The sequence below is a fragment of the Pristiophorus japonicus genome, chromosome 6 (genome assembly GCF_044704955.1).
Source record: "Pristiophorus japonicus isolate sPriJap1 chromosome 6, sPriJap1.hap1, whole genome shotgun sequence".
Lineage (NCBI taxonomy): Eukaryota > Metazoa > Chordata > Chondrichthyes > Pristiophoridae > Pristiophorus > Pristiophorus japonicus.
In genome coordinates, this window is record NC_091982.1 from 166,629,753 (window position 1) to 166,648,468 (window position 18,716).

Below are 18,716 nucleotides of genomic sequence, written 5' to 3' on the forward strand. Positions count from 1 at the left end.
GTGCACAGCGCCCTCCCGGATGCTCTTCCTCCACTTTGGCCAGGGATTCTCAGCTGTCGCTGGGGATGTTGCATTTTATCAAGGAGGCTTTGAGGGTGTCCTTGAAATGTTTCCTCTGCCCACCTGGGGCTCGCTTGCCATGTTGGAGTTCCAAGTAGAGCGCTTGCTTTGGGAATCCTGTGTCGGGCATGCGGACAATGTGGCCCGCCCATCGGAGCTGGTCGAGAATGGCCAATGCTTCAATGCTGGGGATGTTGGCCTGATCGAGAACACTATAGACCACCAAGCAATAGACCAGCTGCACCTGACAGCCAGTATTTTTGAGCTGGACAAGCTGTGCAGTTAATCAAGAAGTCAGTGCCTAGTTAGCTTCACATGTAAGTGTAACTGCTGTTTGCTGACATATTAATTACGGATTAGTGATTTATATTCCTGTACTTTAGTGACAAATTGGAGATAACTAGTTCAAATTGTCACATCGTGTTAGTTTTTGTACAGTGATGTGGACAATGCAAACAGTCTATTAGATATGTATCACCATCCTAGAGATCTTATAAATATGCAAAATAATTGACTGTGAATCTTCATAGTTGGCATCACTGGGAAATCCCACCCACCACCACTCAACCAAGTGTATCTCAAGGGAACTGACCCAACTGAGCTATAAAAATCTCAGTGACTGGCAGACCTCGAAGGCCCTGCCCTTGCCCCCACCCCCACCTCCCCCTACTCCCTCCCCCGACTACATCAACCAGTCCCTCGAGTACCAGAAACCAGTCTCCGAGCTATTTCACTATTTATCTTGCTATTGTATATTACCAAGTAAGTGAAAGAGGTCAAGCAGAAGGAACAGATGGTAGTATAAATGTGATAGAAATATGGGTTTGTCTGAATGAAAATACATACGCTAATTTCATGTGATGATACTGAATCACTGAGGAACCATTGATCAAATTTCATTCATGAATAAATTACAAAATCAATAATCATTACTCAGCTAATAATGTTAAGTCTTGCATATGAAATAGTACTGAATTATACTGATTAAATTTCAAAAACACATTATGTTGAGTTATTTAAGATTAATAAAAGAGTCAAATTCCATTATTTAAATTGCAGGCTGTCCTTTACATCTTACATTAGTCAACCTCGCTTCCGGCATCAGCGTCCAACACAGAGAGCAAGCCAAGCTCCTCACAGAGATGTCTGCGATTCCTTCACTTAAAGCAGCAGCCAACCAACTGAGACAAACAAACCTGACTACACCATAAATCCATGAGATCACCCTTTCCCCAAATGAGACATTGTGATGGGCTGGATTTTCATCTTTGATGATTTCAAGGTGGTATTGGGAGCGAAGCGGTAATGTTTGCGCTCGGGAACAATTTACGCCTCAAATTTGGGCAGCTGGGCCCTGAGTCTGAGGCGCAATGCTAAGGGAGGCGGTTTACACCTCTTAGGGCGTTAGCATGGGAAAATTCCGAGCTAAAGAGCTAGCCTGGCTGCACTCTGAGAGACAGCTGGGGAGAAAACAAAAGAACCTGAAAAAACCCTCAACAAAAATATTGCCAAAAATAGCCCTCGCCACCACAAAATAAATCACAAAAAAATGAAAAGAAAAAACAATCACACTTACCTTAGGCCAGCATTACTTATCTCTCTACAGTCAGTACAGGTTGGATTGCCCGCATTTACAGATGGTCACTATAAGGGGGCACTGCGGGGCACACGGGTCGGGCGGGAGTCAAAAAGCGTGCCAGTGTCGCAACCAGGGGCGTTGCACACTGGCGCAGCTCTTCGGGCGGTGCTGCTCTACGCCGCCGCATAATCAGCCCCAAAAACACCCAGGGGGTGCTGGAGGCAATCGCCCGCCCAGTAGACCTCACTGTCGCCATTGCCGCCACTCCGGGGCGAAAAACAGAGTGCAAATGACTGGAAAATCCGTCTCGAGGAGACTTGAATGAGCAGAGTCCTTGGACACCCCCCCACCATCCCCCCACCAACCCAAACTCTAGCCCTCCCCAGCTTGGTAAGTGACTGTGACTATTGGCTCTGGGATTCTCTTCATCCCTAAACTGAGTTAGACGAGTCTCATACCTCATGTAATATCCCAAAAAGTATTGGAGTCCCATTCTAATATTACTGAATCCAATATCTGTTTTGGGTGCTAAATGACATAAATTCAATCAACGTAGGTTGTCTCCAAGTTGGCTGACAAATACCTCACAGCTTGATCAGGCCTCACTCCTGGATTCTGGTACTTAAAATCTCCCATAGCCAGCTTACTCACTCATGTAGCAATATATTTTCCACATAGCATTTGGGTGTTGGAGCAATGTGCAGATTATTTCTTTAAATCACTGTACAAAATCTGCCTAAATATTTATTCATAATGACATTTCATTTGAATTTTCCACAGTGTATGCCTTTGGAATTAAAGCAGTTGGCAAAGAATTGACAGGAGAAAACCAGAGGAAAAATGGATGACTGAAAATGAAGGGAGAAACACCCTGGTATTACTTGCAAGCATAATTCCTTTGCTTTTTAAGCTTAGCAAAGTGCAGAGGATTTTGTACAGCCATATTTTATCCTAAATTTATTGGGTGGCCGCTGCATCTTTCTGCCTGTTGTCAGCTGTGAAACTGGGTAGAGTTTCTCCTGACAGCAGAACACACAAAGAAACCCCAAAACAAAACAGAACTGGGGACAACCACCCGAGCAGGCGACAAGAAAACTTGCTGCTGAGCAATTAGGAGGTAGCAATCATCACGTGAATAAAAGCACCTTCTATGTGAGACAAAAGGAGCAAAGACTGAATTCATTTCATGTCACTTGCGCGATAATTTCACCACTTGCAACCACGTAGAGAAAGAGTTAACAGTTGTAATGGAGCCAATGTCATACAGCATTCAGGAAAGCAGCCAGTGGCAGGGAGGGCAAAGTGAATGCATAGTCAAATATCCTTTATGATGAGAAAATTAAACAGGATATAGATCTGCTTGTAACAATTCACCTTCATTTGTTTTAAGTACCTAGCCAAAGTCTAGCCGTTCCTTTGGGTGAATCATTATTGCTTCAATAATAACAAGTGCCACAGTATTAATTATAAAGCAGACCCTACCCTCAGAAATGAGTCGAGAGATCCATTCTCCATGTACTCAGTTATTATCATTACAGGTTTGCCTAAAGGAGGAAGAAAAGAGCAGTGAATATAAAGTAGTACGAAATGAGTTTGGACTCATTTTTTTTGTAATTCAGTGAGCTGGCATAATCACATTCCATGTTCCCAGTACTCGCCAGATTACATACAGAATTAATGATGTTAAGCAGAGATTTATCAAGAGATAAGGCTCCAAGTGACATTGCGATCACATAATCCTGAAGCCTACAAAAGGGGCTGTATTGAAGATCCAAAGAGCAGGATAACTTTTATCAGATACCCACACATTCAAAGTTGACACCCCTACCTAATTCTGGTTTGAAACACAAATAAAATGTCAAGTTGCAATGATGTCACTGACCCGAAGCAATGCAGAGACACTGGGCATCACCAAACTCATTCCTGGACAAGAAATACAGACCTGTCCATGAACCCAGCGGCGGAAACCCTCTGCCACGGCATAAAAACTACTGGCACCAACAGGATTCACGGTCTGCTTTGCATTTGTACCTACCTACCAGACTTCAGTAACCCCAACTGAGGTCTTGTTGGGTATCAATACAGTTTTAATATTAAATATCAGTTCATGGTGTTAAACATTTAAATTCAAAATATCCTTGACATGCAAGAGACACTGGATAGTTTGCTGTATCAGCACCAGTTATTAAGCATTTACTGTTATTATGAGTTTTATATCCTCTAACACTTAACCTTTTAGATTCGAAATATCACTTCCACTATTAGATTCAAGATTCTGAAACTAGGGGATTACATTTCCACAGGGGTCTCCGATTGTCTGCTGTAACTTTGGAAGAGTCACAGAAACCCTGAGGAATGGCGTAAGGATTTCCATGGATTATCTGCCAAAGTTACAGCCAGTGATCGGGAGAATTCCCCATGAAATTCAAGCCCTAGGAGCATATTTAAGATTTCAGAAACCTAATGTTGGATTCAAGGAGCTAATTATAGAATCATCAAAATTTATGGCACAGGAGAAGGCCATTTGGCCCAGCGTGTCTCAGTCGGCCAAAAAAGAGCTATCCAGCTTAATCCCACTTTCCAGCTCTTGGTCCTAATGTAGGAACAATGTTAGTCAAGTAATGATAGCCTGTCTCCAGTTATATTTTACTTGTTTTGCAATGTAAGGGATTGGTATGCCAGTGACATCTCGTGGCAGTATTGATCATTTTTAAGTAACCTGTACAAATTGGATACTTTTGATGCTTTGTATGTTCATTTGGCTCATTTATTGTCTATTGGCCATCTAGCATATGACAGATCTAATCATATCCTCCTTTAAGGGAAAATTTGGGGGAAAATATAATGGCAGATGTTTCATACTTATGTTCCAATTGCAATATCTTGTATTTATCCATGTTGAAGCACATCTGCTACCCTTGGCCCATCTGTTGAAATTGTCTGGATTTATTTCAATGCTATCAATGTGCCTTATGCTAGTTGACAGAGAAAATTCATGAAACTTTTATCTTAACATTTTTGGTTATGGTCGTTGTCTTCTTCTGAAGCCAAAAGCGCAGATTGCATATGCTCTACAAAGAAAAAAAACCTGCAGTTAGACAGCACCTTTCACATCCTCAGGACATCCCAAAGTGCTTCACAACTAATGAAATACTTTAGAGGTCTAATGACAGTTGTAATGTAGACAAACGCAACAACCAATTTGCACATAGCAATAGCTCAGAAACATCAATGAGCTAAATGACTAGATAATCTGTTTTAGTGATGATGGTGAAGCGATAAATGTTTGCCGGGACAACTTCCCTGCTCTTCTTCAAATGTCTTTTACATCCATCTAGGGTCTCAGTTTAACATCTCATCCAAAAGGCGGCATCTCCGACAGTGCAGCACTCCCTCAGTACTGGACACTGGAGTGTCAGTCTAGATTTGGTGCTCGAGTCTCTGGAGTGGGGCTTGAATCCACAATGTCTGACTTGGAGGCAGGAGTACTACCACTGAGCCAAGGCTGACAAAGAGAATGGGATTGATGGGCTTGGTGGTTCTTTCTGATTCCACACTTTCCTATGTACATATATTTTTTTTTTTTACCTCAATCTGTTTGGATTTGATTATATGATGGATGACCCCAACCCCACCCAACCTGTTCCAACATCTGATCTCCTGAGTGCACAGTCACTGAACCACTACAGAAATGGACACTTTGAATAGAAAGTTACTATTAAACCATCATATAAACTGAATGCACAGAACACAAAATCAAGTGGATGAGCTTTATTCAAGCCCTTGTTTAATGCTATCCAATTGGATGACACCATGTTCACACACCTGCCCCAGGTTGTTCTCAGTTACAGTGCAGAATCGTATTAAGAGATTCTGAGGAACCAGATTAAACGTGCAGGTATCAGGCGCTGGCACAAAGATATAAAACTCTCCTAAAAGGATTACATTTCTGATACTTCCATAATAAAACTTGGGAATCATACAGTATATATGTGAGAAATTGTTGCTTTAAGACCCAGAAAAGGGATTCATTTGGAATAGGATTTGGATCCGATTAGAGTTTATAATTTAAGATTGTGAAATTTAGATGGTTCAAATCCCAAACTGGAAAACCAAACTGCATAACTGGAGAAAGCCTCTTTAAACCAACAGGGAATGGATGTCTTGGATAGATTGCCTCCCTCCTCTAAACTACCAGGAAAAAAGTTAACGTCAAGAGATGGTTCCCCCTGGACTGCTAAGGAAAGAGGAATCATGGCAGAATAATCCTCCTAGACTGCCAGGAAAACTGATTCGTTTTTGCTCCTTAAAGACTGCCAGAGCGATGACTACACCAAATGGATTCCTGAGAGCATAATCACTGGACCAGCACAAAAACAGACACCTTGGATAGGCAGTTACTAGGCCACCATGTAAACTGAACACATCAAACAGAAAGGAAAGTGCACGGATACATTTTATTTAGATACCTTAGTCACAGCCTCCCAGCTGCCAGCTGGAAACCTTGACCTATTCATTGTTGCCAAGATGGTATCACGCAATTACAGACTGAGTTAAAATTTTAGAAAGGACCCACTGAATATGTGTGGCTTTGTTTTCTTAAAATGTACATGCGATTTGGGACAAAGTGTTGGCTTTTGTCTGAATAAATGCTGATTGGCACTTGTGCCATCGACTCAGACTCAGAATGTAAATCAGAACTCATCCCAAGATTAGAAAATATTAGATACATTCAAGTGACAGCTATCAGCCACAGATTCAGCCTCCCGGGTTAATTGAAGCAGTTAGTGTTTTTAATCATATTCTGCATATATGAAACAACTGAACCTTCACTCATTAGTTCATGATACAATTCTCCACAGTATCTTCAGGCGATGTTCAGGGGAGGATCATTATGACCATCTTACAATTTCCAAGACAAAGATAAAACGATGAATTAAGAGCGAATCATTTCTGCCTTTTATTCATTCGCCATCTGACTTACATCAAGACAATAGCAAATACTGCTGAAGTCTCCTGCATTCATTCTGTGGCAACGTCTTACAAAGACAACAGTGTGCAACTTGGCTTCCTTTCTTGTCATCTACCACATGCTTTCTATTCATTATAATATGCACTAATCAAAGCTTTCAATAAATGTCAGCAGATAATTAGACTTGGCAATCTACTGAGAATTCTTATGTCCATAAAATCATGAATGTTAATGAGCTCTTGTCTAAGTTATTTGCGAGCCTGTGGAAGATGGGCTTGATGGATTGGTCCAATCAAAGGCACAAGCAGTGAAGGGAGGCCCAGATGAGAACCATTACCTCATTTCAATATGTCAGCTGCTACGCAAAGGCTGCAGAGCACCTGCACTTACAAATTATTAAAATACCCTGACGACTTCACACTGGGAAAGCACAATGTCAAAGCATCAACCACAGGTGTCAGGAAACCATCGAAACAGAGCCTCTGACTTCTTCATTATTCTTCAGTCATCTTTTATCTCCTGCATGGTGTAGTGCAAATAGTGAAATGGTTGATTTATCTGTGCCATATACTGTCCTTGGCCAACTAATCCTATCCTTCCTCATTTTACATTCAAGAGAAGTGTGGAAAGAACGTAAAATAAATACATCAAGGTTTTCGAAAGGCTGTAAATATTTATAGGGTTATTAAATAGCCCAGTGCTTTCTTACTAACAGTGCATCAGGAAGAGGTATTGCTTCAACAAGCCAGCTCAAGGTCAGAGGATGTTGCACTAGAATCAATAATCAAGCCAACCTCTTTGCTGGATTTTTTTTGAGACTCCTTGGGGGCGATGTCATGAGTGAGAGCTATCAGTGGCGAGCTTCGTTTGTCAGAAGCACGGGTCAGGAATTTTCAGGCTCCCTCCCCTTGATTTTCCATCTATTAAAATGAACAAAGAGAAAATTGTGGTAGCGCACCCACCGTTTCCCAGTATACCATTCCGGGAAGCAAGGCTCCTTGCTAAAAATCCGCACTTGAAAAATCATCCCTCTTATTTAAAGACTCAGGTTTGGTTTTAGTTTAAGTTTTAGGTTAAGATGTTGCTCTATGAAAGAGACTTGATGGGCTCCTTCTGTCCTGCACTATTCTATGATTGCTGAGCACTATCACAGTCTTTACTGCATATCATATATGGCCTGGATGAACATAGTGGTTGCAATTGCGATTTTCGGTTGTGTTTTGACCAACGCACACCTAGCTAATGTCCAACTTAATCTGAGCTACAATTCATTAGTTTATTATTCATTTTATTATCTATTTGGAGAATAGCTTGCTCAGAGAAAAGATAATTCCCACCCAATTTGGTCACGTTTTCGGTAGATTTGATAATTTGAGTTTTTCAGAGCTGAATTTTAATGTCAACTTATTCATTTTTATCTTATTGTTATATTTATATAGGATTACTTTGTGCTGCTGCTAACACTTACCGCCTTGCTCTCTTGCGCCCCGGAGGTCGTGATATCATCCAGTGCGCAGTGCCCCGTTACCACCCCGGATGTAATATTCGCTCCTGCCCCCTGCAGCTTTGCCGGGCGTCAACAATGGCAGCTGCAGGAGGCGTTGTCATCTCGGCTGGCCACTTGTAGAGCAATGTTTAAAGGTAGCGGTGGTCGGGTAGGGCAAAATATATTTATCTCCCCATTCTGGCGCCTCCTGATTTCTTTTGCCACTGTGATTACTCAGCCCTGCACTGTCTTAGAGTGCTTGGGGCTGCTATGCGTGTAATGCAGGTGCTGTGGCCCAACACAGACCGCATGAAGATTCATTCAATGCAGCATTGGCCTTTCCCTTTAAGTGAGGAAAGGAGCCTGTACAGACGGGTGCGCTGCACTGAACATTACTCAGCTCTGCCGATGCCGCCCCTCTCACTCCCTTTAGCGCTCTAAGGGAACTGGTAGCACTTGATTTAGTGCTTCATTTCCCTCTTGGAATGCTAAAGCGGAAGTTCACTGGAGTTTAGAAGGATGAGAGGGGATCTCATAGAAACATATAAAATTCTGACGGGACTGGACAGGTTAGATGCAGGAAGAATGTTCCCGATGTTGGGGAAGTCCAGAACCAGGGGACACCGTCTAAGGATAAGGGGTAAGCCATTTAGGACTGAGATGAGGAGAAACGTCTTCACTCAGAGTTGTTAACCTGTGGAATTCTCTACCGCAGAGAGTTGTTGATGCCAGTTCATTAGATATATTCAAGAGGGAGTTAGATATGGCCCTTACGGCCATAGGGATCAAGGGGTATGGAGAGAAAGCACGAAAGGGGTACTGAGATGAATGATCAGCCATGATCTTATTGAATGGCGGTGCAGGCTCGAAGGGCCGAATGGCCTACTCCTGCACCTATTTTCTATGTTTCTCTGTTTCTACGTTCCCGGCAGCAGCAAATCTTTTTCGCCCGTCGATACTTTTGCACTCCTTGAAAAGTTATCGCCCCAAATGGTGCGCTACGCAATTTCTAGTCCACAAGATAGAAGGCAAAGCCAAAAGAAAATGACACAAACTTTGTTTCGATTTAGAAGACCCTTTCTCTTTTAGGCATTTTCCCCCTTCTCCATGTCATGGGTTTCCTAATGCTCTGAGTGAGCCACCTTTTAATCAAGAGGGGAGGTGAGCACGTACTCCTAGGTCTCGAGGGTCAGCCTGTGAGGAGATGTGCTAGAGTTACCCAAGGTACCTGACGTTCCCTCTGTCTGAAGCGTTTTCCTTTACTTATCACCAGGCGGTCAGCATCTTGAGTTCCCCTGTATCAGCATACATCATATCACCGTGTAGCACAGCACACTGGGGTCCTAATGTAATCTGCTATCACATTGTCTAAGTCAATTACAATTGTTTTTAAATTCAGAAAAGCAACAAGAATTTTAAACCCAGTTAATATTTTGCAAAGCACTGAGGTTCAAGAATAACATACATCATGTTTAAGTAAAATATAAAACCCATACCAAACAAAATTCTTAAAGGGCCATTAATTTAATGAAAGTACATTTGGAAAATTTTTATTTGAGAAGCAACAGAAGAGTTGTATTCCATTTCAAATATAAACTGGCGTTGCATCATGAAGTGATGATGCATTTTAATGTGATTTATGTCATTCGCCCAGAAATTGACTCCGAACTGAAAAATTTCCACGAATCTACCTTGAGGTTTGGAGACTTGCGATCCTGGGGTCTCTGCGCGTAGGCCTGTGTAGAGGCCCACGTATCCCAGGGACTTAGTCCCGGAGATCATGTGGGCCAGCCCAGCTAATCCAAGTAGGACTATTCCCGTTCATACTTTCGGTGATTCGAAATGACCATGAGTATGAATGGGAATATCCCCAAAAACATTTAATAGCCTAATTCTCTGCCTGCGAAGGCCCTTTACTTCCGGATGTGGGCAATCTGTCAAGAGGATTCTTGACAGATTGCAAGTTCCGGGTTTAGGCATATAAGCTTCGCATGCCTAAACCCAGAACTGCGGGGCCTCTACGGGTGCGTGTGGACCTCATACATGCACGTAGGCGCCGCAAATTCAGGGCTATTGTGTCAAAATGAAAAAGATTTCCACAAATACTTTTTCGTGAAGGTGGTCCTTTTTAAAGATCTATGTGTTCAATGTTTACTCTTCACTTTTTTCCAAGAACTACCAGAGACTAGCCTTGCTCAGGTATTTAAATATGCTGTATCAATGTTTAGGCTAAATCACATGTGTCTAAATGTTACAGTTCGCCTACTGTATTTATAGAAGATTACAGTGCCTTTCATGTCACCAGGAAGTGCCATCATTGTTGTCCTGTAGGCATTAGTATTTGTAAGAGAAATTTGGCATTAGGGGTACCAGCGGGACAAGGGTTAAAGTGCTGGTTCCTGCATAAGGAGGTAAAGGCTTTTCTTCTCACGCCTTGTATCTCTTCTCACGCCTTGTACATTCCAGCTCCAAGGCTCCAGAAGGTACTGTTATGGGTTGGGATACCAGATAGTATTCCAACATGGAATGTCAATAGGAGAGAACCTAAACAGACCGCTGATAAGGCGGCGAGAAGAGACCAGAGAGACTTCATGGCACCAAAGGAAATGTATAACAAATCCCAACGTAATGATACCATTCTGGGAACGGTCTAAGATGGTCACGAGATCATGGCCTGTCAGTCAGAGCTCATGACCTATCAATCCGGAGTAGTACTGATAAGGTAGTCCAATTAGGGAAGTAGCGCTGATAAGGTAGTCCAATTAGAGATCTAGGGAGGTCTTGTCCGGGAACAGAGGGGTTTTTGAAATGTATAAGAGTTGTATGATTGTGCTGTTCGGAGAGCATCTCCACTCACAGGCTACTGTGATAAGAGGTGTTCCCGGACGTTCGTAATAAAGATCGTTATACTTTGCCATCCGTCTCTGTCTGCTAACTTCGAGAATTGCTACGTGGGCTGGGGCGAGCGTCGACCCTCTATATCAGTGGGCCCGCTCGTGGGAGAGGAAGCCTTTCCATCTCCCCCTAGCAGGGTACGAACTTCCCGAACGGAACAATGACCCAGCTGTTGGGGTGAGTATGTTTTAATTTACCACCTTCAAGTTAGAGCTGTGGCAGTGTAAACCGCAAGAGAAGGACATACGTACAAAAAGAACCATCTGTAGTGAGTCCCGGAGGGATGGAGACGGAGGACAAGGACGATCTAGGGGTAAAAGGGGGTCAAAAGGTGCATCCTAAAACGCGCGCGTGGAGATAGAACGGCAGTGCGATCAGGGTACGACGCAAGGGAAGATATAGAGGGAGAGGGAGGTCTATTGACCCGAAGCGGTACGAGCGCACGGTGCTGGGACGAGAGAGAGAGAGGGAATAGAGACAACGTCCCTGAGCAGTGACGGGATATATTGACCCAAAAGCGTGCAGTGGTACGAGTGCACGGCGCCAAGGGAAGACATATAAATAGCGTCCTGCATACCTGACACGAATTTAAGGGAGTATCCAAGACCCTCATAGCCCGAAGAAGATGGGTAATACGGCTAGTAAAAAGGCGAATAAAACCAATCAGTAATTGTAACTTGCGTAATTACGTAAGGCCATAAAAAAGCTGATAATGACTATCTTAAGTGACAAATGGATCCAAAATTAGAACCGGCCAACCAATTAATAAGCTTTGTTGAATGAATGTCTGTCGTTGAGTGAGAGTCCCTGTGTGATTTTTTGACTGCGGAATGAACTCTTCATGTTTTCCAAACAGAATGAAAGTTTTTTTAACCCTTTGTAGTGTTGTCCTGTATGTGGGAAGTTTTAAGACATTTTAAGTTAGAAACGCAGGTGTGGATTTATTCGGTAAGTTATGGAGCTAGGAAATGCACAAAGGATAGGTTTGTTGAGCAGAAAACAGCAAGCGTTTAGCAGTTTAGAAGAGACTTTGTAACGACCTTGAAACTGGAATTTGAGATAACGAAAAGCAGCCCTCCGTGTAAAATACAAAACCTAATTTGAAGAAAGGAGATCTGAAAAAAAAAGACGTAACGTACTAAATAGGTGCTGACAAAAAAAAAGGGGTGTTTGCGATGGAAAAAGACATACTAGTTGATATCGGCTGTGAAAAGAATTGGTTTAATTGGGAAAAAAAAAGAATTTGAAGAGGTAAAAGTCACTCTCCATTGATGGACGTTGTTTATCAAGAAAAGTCCCGAACAGTCTAAACAAAATAGCTATTAAAAATGTGTGGTCTTGTTTTAAATCAATTTTTAAAAAAAGAGAATTTTTCAGATGATTACGTGAAGTCACGTAATGACATCAGGCTTTCTTACAAACCTGTAAAGGAGTTAACCCTTTCCATTGACAGCTGTTTTATACTGGACATTATTAATTTGGATTTCGAAATAGAATAAAAAAGGCTCACCTAACAGATAGAGGAAATGGTGGGATAGTCAGAATAAAAATAAAAACAGAACTAGCCTATGTAATAATACTCGCCTGATACAAATAAAAGAACGATACTCAAACAAAACAGAACTAGCTGGTCAAGAGTTGAAGGCTAAGATAAATAAGCTGGAAGAGATTTTTTTTTAAATGGGACCAGACGGATAGTGCAGTGCGCAGCCATAGCACCATCACCTATGGCAATAGAGCCCACGGTGGATAAGTGTAGTCCACAAACCCAACCTAACCCTTACCTCCGATTTCACAGAGTGACCGCAACATGCATGGATAAAAGATGAGTAGACCAGAATCTAATACCTGGTGACGACCAGGCTATCTGTTTAAAATTTGCAGATAAAACACTCACCGAGATGGGACCGCAGCGGCTACTTCGACTCTGGAGACTCAGGATACTGGGAACCTTAAGGCCCACGCAGGCACCGGATAATACAGATGGACTACGAGAGATATAGCACACGCAGGAAAGACACAACTACATGAACTAGCTTTGTTTAATTTAACTGCCGAAATATGCAACCCAGCAGCCAAGGACTGGAGCAAGGACAGAACATATTTTAATGCATGGCTATGTATAATAATTAAGTAAGGTTGTAATGCAGCAGGCTGCCGATGCTATGGGCGCCAGTATGGGGAAGGGCGCAGAAATCCAACTGGATGGAATTCCAGTTCTAGAAGCTCATGCCTGGGCGGACGAAGCTGCAAAACAAGCCGCCAAATCCACCCCGCAAGATCAGAAGGGTGGGAACAGAACGGAACAAAAAGGGGGGCGGATGGAGTGTGAAGCCCTACCACTGCCCCAACAACCACCTTGGGGACAACAAATCTTCCCAGCACAACCACGCAAGTCCCCCCATAAGCCTGTCCATAAAGACTGAAGCCAAAGGGGGGCTAGTAATAAAAGAATCTAAAGAACGGATATAATTAGGATGCGTCAGCGACTACTTAACCTAAATCTAATGGATATCATTCTTCCTAGCTTCTGTGGGAATGAGACTATAAGTCTGTACCAGAATCTAACTCAGAGAATCCTTGAAGGCCCGGAATCCACAACCATGAGATTCAATACCAGAAAAGGGATAGAATGAGGCCAAACGAAGAGGGATACACTGGAAATGCTGGGCACGGGTTACGCTGCGGGACTTGCAACAGTGAATACCATAGACCTGTATGCAATAGACGATAGGGTCAATACCTTGACACAAATCTTGAGGGGTGTGCTGGGGAGGGACATGGATAACCAAGTCCTACAAGCGCGGTTGGGAGATGGCGCGGAAGGGGAACTGTTACAGGTGGCCCATACCTTGCAGAAACATGCCAAGACAATAAATTTGATCCATGCAATGGGAAACGCTATAAGTAAACGATTACAAGCTGAGATAGTTTGCTCCGGGTATGGGGCCTGGATATTAAGTGAGATACAACATAACTTGGAGCAACTCCAAAATAGGGACATACCAGATTGGATCCCAAACAGTATACTTAACAATTGGACTCTAGATAAAAAGGTGAATAACACATGCGAGGTACGAAGGAATAGCCACGCATGGGTGCCAAAATTCAGATGTATTACTGGGCGAGTGAATATGATTAGATTTGTGTTGTCCATACCACAGTATGATGTAACAAAGGGAGACCCCTTATACCAGATTGATAATATCGGTGAAGTGAGAAACCAAACTCGGTTGCGTTACCATCAGCCTGCCAGATGGGCGATTAAAGTTAACAATAGTACCAGAGGCATTGCCATAACCGACTGCTATAAAAATAACCAAGTGGTTTTATGTCGAGGTACGCCACGAATGACGAATGGGGAGTGCTGATTCCACCAGATAAACGGATGTATGCTGAGTATCACTCCTCTTAAACACGATCTGGAGACCATCGCTGCCCCGCAAGGGAACGGAGAGTGGTGCGTGAGCACGGGGGCAGCCAACCTAACCATTAAGACCAGGGGAGGAGTCACCCCCTGTGTCCTCATTAGTCCTAACTTCTGCTTCAGACCGAAGGATGAAATAGACATAAACGGATATCATATTCATCCCGAGGCAACGGAAATCATCCACGGAACAATCACGGATACCCTCCGAGAAGGGTACGAAGAGGCGGTATGGGAACTGCAAGGCAAACAGATACCGGAATTAAATGAGGAACAATTACGTCTGGTGCAAGGAATCCAAAATCAAAGACGACAATATATCCGGCTGATGGAAGAAATAGACAATTTACAGAGAGACACTAATGCAATGCTGGCTGATCAGCCCTGGTACTCAAAGCTGTGGGACATTGGACTTAATATTCAAATTCACCCATGGATAAGAATAATATCACATGTACTTGTAGTAATACAGGCCTTGTTCTGTTGGTCATGACTGGATTAACATGTGCAAGAATAAAACAGGCCAAACGACACATCAGGGCATGCACTATGATTAAGGCCATAAGGAATGAAAATGTAAGCAGTCCGACTGGAAGGACTTACCTTATATAACTCTGTGGGAAGGTTTCAGGGGGTCCCGAAGCTTGGGAGATGGCCACCCAGGTGAACGAACCTATCTGGAACTCGCCTATAGGGAGATAGTTGTCGGAAATTATGGCCAGCTTGGCGTATAGCCAAGGGCCAAAAGGGGGGGAATTGTAAGAGAAATTTGGCATTAGGGGTACCAGCGGGACAAGGGTTAAAATGCTGGTTCCTGAATAAGGAGGTAAAGGCTTTTCTTCTCACGCCTTGTATCTCTTCTCACGCCTTGTATCTCTTCTCACGCCTTGTACATTCCAGCTCCAAGGCTCCAGAAGGTACTGTTATGGGTTGGGATACCAGATAGTATTCCAACATGGAATGTCAATAGGAGAGAACATAAACAGACCGCTGATAAGGCGGTGAGAAGAGACCAGAGAGACTTCATGGCACCAAAGGAAATGTATAACAAATCCCAACGTAATGATACCATTCTGGGAATGGTCTAAGAGGGTCACGAGATCATGGCCTGTCAGTCAGAGCTCATGACCTATCAATCCGGAGTAGTACTGATAAGGTAGTCCAATTAGGGAAGTAGCGCTGATAAGGTAGTCCAATTAGAGAACTAGGGAGGTCTTGTCCGGGAACAGAGGGGTTTTTGAAATGTATAAGAGTTGTATGATTGTGCAGTTCGGAGAGCATCTCCACTCACAGGCTACTGTGATAAGAGGTGTTCCCGGACGTTCGTAATAAAGATCGTTATACTTTGCCATCCGTCTCTGTCTGCTAACTTCGAGAATTGCTACGTGGGCTGGGGCGAGCGTCGACCCTCTATATCAGTGGGCCCGCTCGTGGGAGAGGAAGCCTTTCCATCTCCCCCTAACAGTATTTGTACTCTTTGTTACATTATCACAACGACTACACTTAAAAAAAAATACCTTCATTGGCTGCAAAGCGCTTTGGGACATCCCGAATTTATGAAAGGCACTATATAAATGCAAGACTTTCTTTTTCTGTTTCCCAGCTAGATATATACTAAAATATGGAAAATCAGTTACAGGTTTAAAGTTGCATTGTCCAAATACTATGCAATCTGATTTATATCTTTTTTGAGTTGCACAGCAGTGTACACTTGAGGTTGTATAACATGAGATAATACTCTAGAGAAGCATATTATATAGAGTTAGTTACTCTAATCATCTGTTCATGAATAGTGAATATTATAACTAAGGTCATAGTATATTATAAAATATGATAGTGAAGATTGTATTAAGGACGAGGTGCATTATATATTTTTTATTAATAATCGTAAACAATATACTTATGAGAATTCTGGCATATCAGAGTCAGAATAATCTTAATTTAGTGCTCGAATGGAGAATAAACCATACTAAGGGTATGGTGTGAGACTGGTATATCAGACGGCATTTTAAGTGTATCTTTTCTATTAGCGAGGTAATGTGCATTATATCAGACAGAGTTATAGTGAGATCCATTACCTTAAGATTATTATTGTTCTAACTACGAAAACAGAATCTGATTCTAAGGTAATAAATAATATTACCAATTATCTAATGCTTCAGCAAAAATAAATAAATCAGCTCTGCCGTCATCATTAAAATGAAAAATAGTAAACATTGATAGAGTGCCTCCCCTAATGCCCTGCCAGAAATTGTATTTTAAATCTTAATGTCCTGCTGTCTTTGCTTCATAATAAATACCAAATGGATAGTGACACGCCGAGCATAAGCAACGACCACATCTATGTGAGCACTGAGCTAACCCTTTCATTGACGATATTCTGCACCTTCCCGGGTATCGCACTGCAAGGTTGAGATGTGCATGCTATTTTTAATTTGTTCTCCTTAGAGCGGTAACCAGAGAACCCAGATTTAAGAAAGTTGACAAAACAACCAGGGGGCAGATGAGGAGAATTTTTTTAATGCAGTGTGTTGTTTTGATTTGGATTTCACTGTCTGAAATAGTGGTGGATGCGGATTCAAGAGTATCTTGCAATAGGCGATTGGGTAAATACTTGAAAAGGAAACATTTGCAGGGTTATGGGGAAAGAGTGGGACTAATTGGAAAGCTCTGTCAAAGAGCCGCCACAAACACGATGGGCCAAATGGTCTCCTTCAGTGCTTTTATGATTCTGTTCTCTAAGTTTTTGTTATAAAACACATGAGAGTTTAAATAAAAGGTCTGTGAATGTGAAAATCCGAAATTCGAACATCTGAAAGAGATAGTTAAACACTTTGGGTGCGCCCCTTCATAGGTACGTTTTGATGCAAAGTTCCACCTGAAACATTCATCTCTCCTTCTCTTTGAGATGCTGAGTGGCATGCTGTGTCTGGCAACATTACTTTCAGTTACAAAATATTACTGTTAGGTTAAAATAATTTGGTCATTTCCGCATTATCAAGACCAGCCTTGACTTTGTTTTATAACATAATAAAATCCGAGGCAGAAATGAATCAATACCGTATCTACTCTAAGATCTTTACTAATACATCTTTATAAAGACAGGAAGGACAGCAGGTGCAGGAATCTAAGCACAATGTTACAGCTAAATGTACAAGAAATAGTTGTCTAACTATTGCCAAGTAAATAAAGGCTCTGTCAGCCATGATAGATTGTTCTCATTTCCTGACTCCGAGGCCAATAATGCTAGGTTTATGTCAGAAACAAGGATGGTCAATAAGCACAAAGCAAGATGCTAGGAATCTGAGATTTAGGCTCATATTATAGGTAATGGTCGGTATGCATCATACAAAGTGAATCACCAGTTTTAAGCGATGAACATTGCTTGTCCTATTTTTTTTTTAAAAGAACCAAATCTGCTTCTTCTCCTATAAATTAAATATCCATTAGCCTCTTGTCCTGCTCCCTTGCAAAGCAGGAAAAGATTGAAAGGTTCGATGCTTGAGGTTACATTCTGTGACATAGTTATCACGGTGATTGATGAAACAGCCGATCGAATTTATGCATGCTCGAGGCTTGGCCGCTACCTTCAATGCGAATGGAGCTCTAAGTGGGGAGCAGTGAGATCGATCTGGCATCTCTGAGCTGGTATAAGGACGGGCAGTCATTGCAAGTTCATTCTGAAGGAAACTGTTGGCAAATCAGCCTACGCCAGCCATCTGTGTGACGGGAATAACTCCCAGCTCCACAGCGGCTGCGCTCCTGGCTTGCTGAAATTCAATTGAATTTTTCATCAGTCACGATTATATGCGCCACTGAACAGCAGAGACAGCATTTCCTGGCTCTATTCATATTTCTACATAGGAAGTGATTCGTTCAAACACTGCTGATACAGTAGAATGCACTGCATATTGCTAATATAACTTTATGATATGGATATAATATTTCAAAGTGACTTAATCCACTGATTTAGTTATATTAACTATGTACTGTTCATTATTATTTGCCTGCGTCTGCATGGGCTCAAATTACATTTTGGATAGGTAGTACATTCCACGATAGCAATGTTAGTACCAGCAAAGCCAATTGATGTAATAGAAATATATAATAGCAGAAAAGGTGATTTATTATTATTAATAATAATAATCACTTTTATTTATATTAACATCCTCTCCTGCCTCCCCTGTCCCTGAAAGTACATTGTTACAATCCTATTCTATTTATTGATGGGCAGGAAGAACCTGTACTTTTTGGTGTTGCAACATTACAACAGTGACTACACTTCAAAAGCAATTGG

General features: G+C 42.2%; 1 protein-coding gene across 2 annotated transcripts in view; it reads right to left on the reverse strand.

Annotated features, from left to right (window-relative positions):
• Window positions 1-18,716, reverse strand: part of epha4b (eph receptor A4b) — a 401,770-nt gene that overhangs the window by 9,764 nt on the left and 373,290 nt on the right. For both annotated transcript variants that reach the window (XM_070883360.1, XM_070883361.1), the window contains exon 12: window positions 3,122-3,183. In XM_070883360.1, the coding sequence (XP_070739461.1) occupies window positions 3,122-3,183 (62 nt within the window). The remainder of the gene's footprint in view (window positions 1-3,121; window positions 3,184-18,716) is intronic.